This window comes from Montipora capricornis, chromosome 10, assembly GCF_036669925.1.
Source record: "Montipora capricornis isolate CH-2021 chromosome 10, ASM3666992v2, whole genome shotgun sequence".
Classification (NCBI taxonomy): domain Eukaryota; kingdom Metazoa; phylum Cnidaria; class Anthozoa; order Scleractinia; family Acroporidae; genus Montipora; species Montipora capricornis.
Genome location: NC_090892.1, coordinates 50,710,487 through 50,712,986, shown reverse-complemented (window position 1 = coordinate 50,712,986; position 2,500 = coordinate 50,710,487). Strand labels below are relative to the sequence as shown.

At 39.7% G+C, this 2,500-nt stretch overlaps 1 protein-coding gene across 3 annotated transcripts in view; it reads right to left on the bottom strand.

Moving 5' to 3' along the window:
• LOC138019814 (formin-like) overlaps nt 1-2,500 on the bottom strand; it is a 33,928-nt gene that overhangs the window by 13,687 nt on the left and 17,741 nt on the right. For all 3 annotated transcript variants that reach the window (XM_068866716.1, XM_068866719.1, XM_068866717.1), the window contains exons 4-8: nt 2,402-2,498; nt 1,614-1,707; nt 1,113-1,240; nt 315-394; nt 106-222 (exon numbers count right to left, since the gene is read on the bottom strand). In XM_068866716.1, coding sequence (XP_068722817.1) covers nt 106-222; nt 315-394; nt 1,113-1,240; nt 1,614-1,707; nt 2,402-2,498 — 516 coding nt within the window. The remainder of the gene's footprint in view (nt 1-105; nt 223-314; nt 395-1,112; nt 1,241-1,613; nt 1,708-2,401; nt 2,499-2,500) is intronic.

Below are 2,500 nucleotides of genomic sequence, written 5' to 3'. Positions count from 1 at the left end.
AGGCACGTTGAACAGTGGCGCAGTGTCTAATCTACTACTTTCCTAAACACCGCAACGACAGAGAGTCACAGATGTAAAAAAAAAGCTACAACATGTGATTCTTACCAATGACAGTTACTGTTTCCGTGAATTTATTTCTGCACAACCAACACTCCAGTCGTTCGGCAAAGTGGTCCATTTTGTGTATTTGAAGTAAAAATTCTTCAGGTTTGTCGAGAGGCACTAGAATCAATAGAATCAAAACGAGAGAGAGTAAACGAAGTTTCTACGACTGAAGTGTACTGGTAGATTGGTTAATTGGGTTAAGGCCTTACCATTTGGGTTTTCTTGACTAAACTTTGTAATCAAATCGATCTCATCTGATTTTGGGCGAATGTCGTACAAGGCTTTCAATCTGAAAGTGAAAAGCATCAAATAAAGAAATATTGGTGATGTACAGCATCGCTATGTTAATGTAATTCCTTCAGCGCACATTTCGCACAAGTTTTTTCGAAATTCTTGGAAACTAAACCAAATTAATAGCTACCTTTTACATAAGAAATATGTAGTGCTAACTCAAGAGAGAAAAATGTTACTGCAAAGTTTCATGCATAGAACAGTCTCTGTCCAGAATTTCAAGGGTTTCGTGAAGCAGGCCTGTTTCCATGCTATCAGGTGTATATCCTAGGTCTCTCACTCTGATCTGATAATAGAGAGCTTTAGATTCAGGGACGAGAACGACGACGAAGACGAGATTTTCTCATAGAATAACATTGAGCGCGAGCAAACCAGCGTCATTTTGCCGAGAAAAACGTGATGCCGTCGTCATTTTAGTGCGAGGTTTTGCAAAAACGTCGTCGTGTGAAAACAAGTCATCAACACGGTAGCAGTTTTGGGATTTTTCGATCAGCCCAAAGGGTCAGTTGCTAGAAATAAGAATATCTGAACAGGCTATACTGCTAACAAAGAAACATTTCTAAGAAGTTTCGCGAAAAACGGGCATTCAAAACTCGTACTCGCGTTCTCGTCCTCGTCTTAGAATCTAAAGATCTCTAATACTGGGCTCCTTACATTGAAGTCGTGCTATTTCTTGCATCTGAAGTACACAAACAATCAGTCAGTCAGAGCCTTACCCATCCATATCAATCACAGAGGTGTCCATTTTATAAATAGCTTCCTTAATGTCTTCCAGCTGACAGTTCAAGCTGCTCATTATGATCCCAATGGTCTGAGAGCGACTATTGTCCAGAAGTTTAGCTGCCTGGTGGTGAGAAAAGAGACACACACATAGGTATGATGGCCCTTGCTGAAGTTATGACCCAAGATCTGGGGCCGGATAGCAATCATATTACAGACCAAATGAAATCCCTTACTCTCTCTTGGAATCCAGGGTGTTTTTTTTTGTCGTCGTTTTGTACTAAAGCCGTATATAGAGGATGAAGATAATGTAGAAATATGTCTTTCATATGCAGTCTCTTCATGAAAGACACTTATGTCCGGAGGATTAAGTCGATTAAGTGATATGAGGGGAATTTACAACTCTGTGATGGTACATGATCTACCTGCTCTAATTAATAATCTACGGAGTAGTGTTCTTGTTCAGCCTCACACCTAATTCCCGAATGAATACTTACGATTTGTCCTTTAGTGAGTAAAAAGTGACTGTCATCCTGGAGGGATTTTCTGTTATCCTTTTTGGATTTTTTGGTTATTTTGCGCCCAAACAACCTGCCAGAAAGTTAAGTACCGTGAACAGAGAGTACGAGTACATAACAGTGTAATGTTGGAAAAAAAAATTCTGAGCTTTAGCTGCACACTTAAGGACGGTGCCTACTAATTCAAAGATATTTTTGCGCGGTTTAATGAATATGCGTGAAAGGCAGATCTTAACAATGTTACTCTTTTCGCAGATAATTAATCAACAATATTTGGAAAAAGCTTGAAAACACAAAACAATGTAGGGCATTCTTTTCCAAATTGAAGCTTAATTATCTCTGAAAATACATGGTTACCCCCAATTTTCTTTTTGGATACCACGAGCACTTGCTAAGTTCTGCTTTTTCCGCATAGTTTTGAACCGCGCAAAAATATCCCTGTATTAATGAGCACCACCGTATCTCGAGATGCGTAGAACATATGCGCACTAACAATAGTAGGCACCGTCCTTAAGGTGATTCATTGGCTAGAATTTTGCACTAGAGAGAGCTTTTCTCTCGCCTTAGTTTTGCCCTTTTGGACGTATTACCGACGATTTGGGATTTGTGACGGCAAACTCGTGCCCGGGCCTTTTCCGCCAAGGGGAGGAAAACACGAAACCTTGCCTAGGCCTGGTTAAGGCTATGTTGGTTACAAATCCGGAAAGGGACAGATCTCATTTAACAGATGATTATCGACACTAATATAAAATGATAGATATACTTACTTTTGGAACTGTTTCTTATTGAAGTCCATTTCTTGCATGTTCTTCCAAACAGTGTGCTTAGGTCTGTTATTGTTCATTTCTCCGCTATCTGTTTCATCT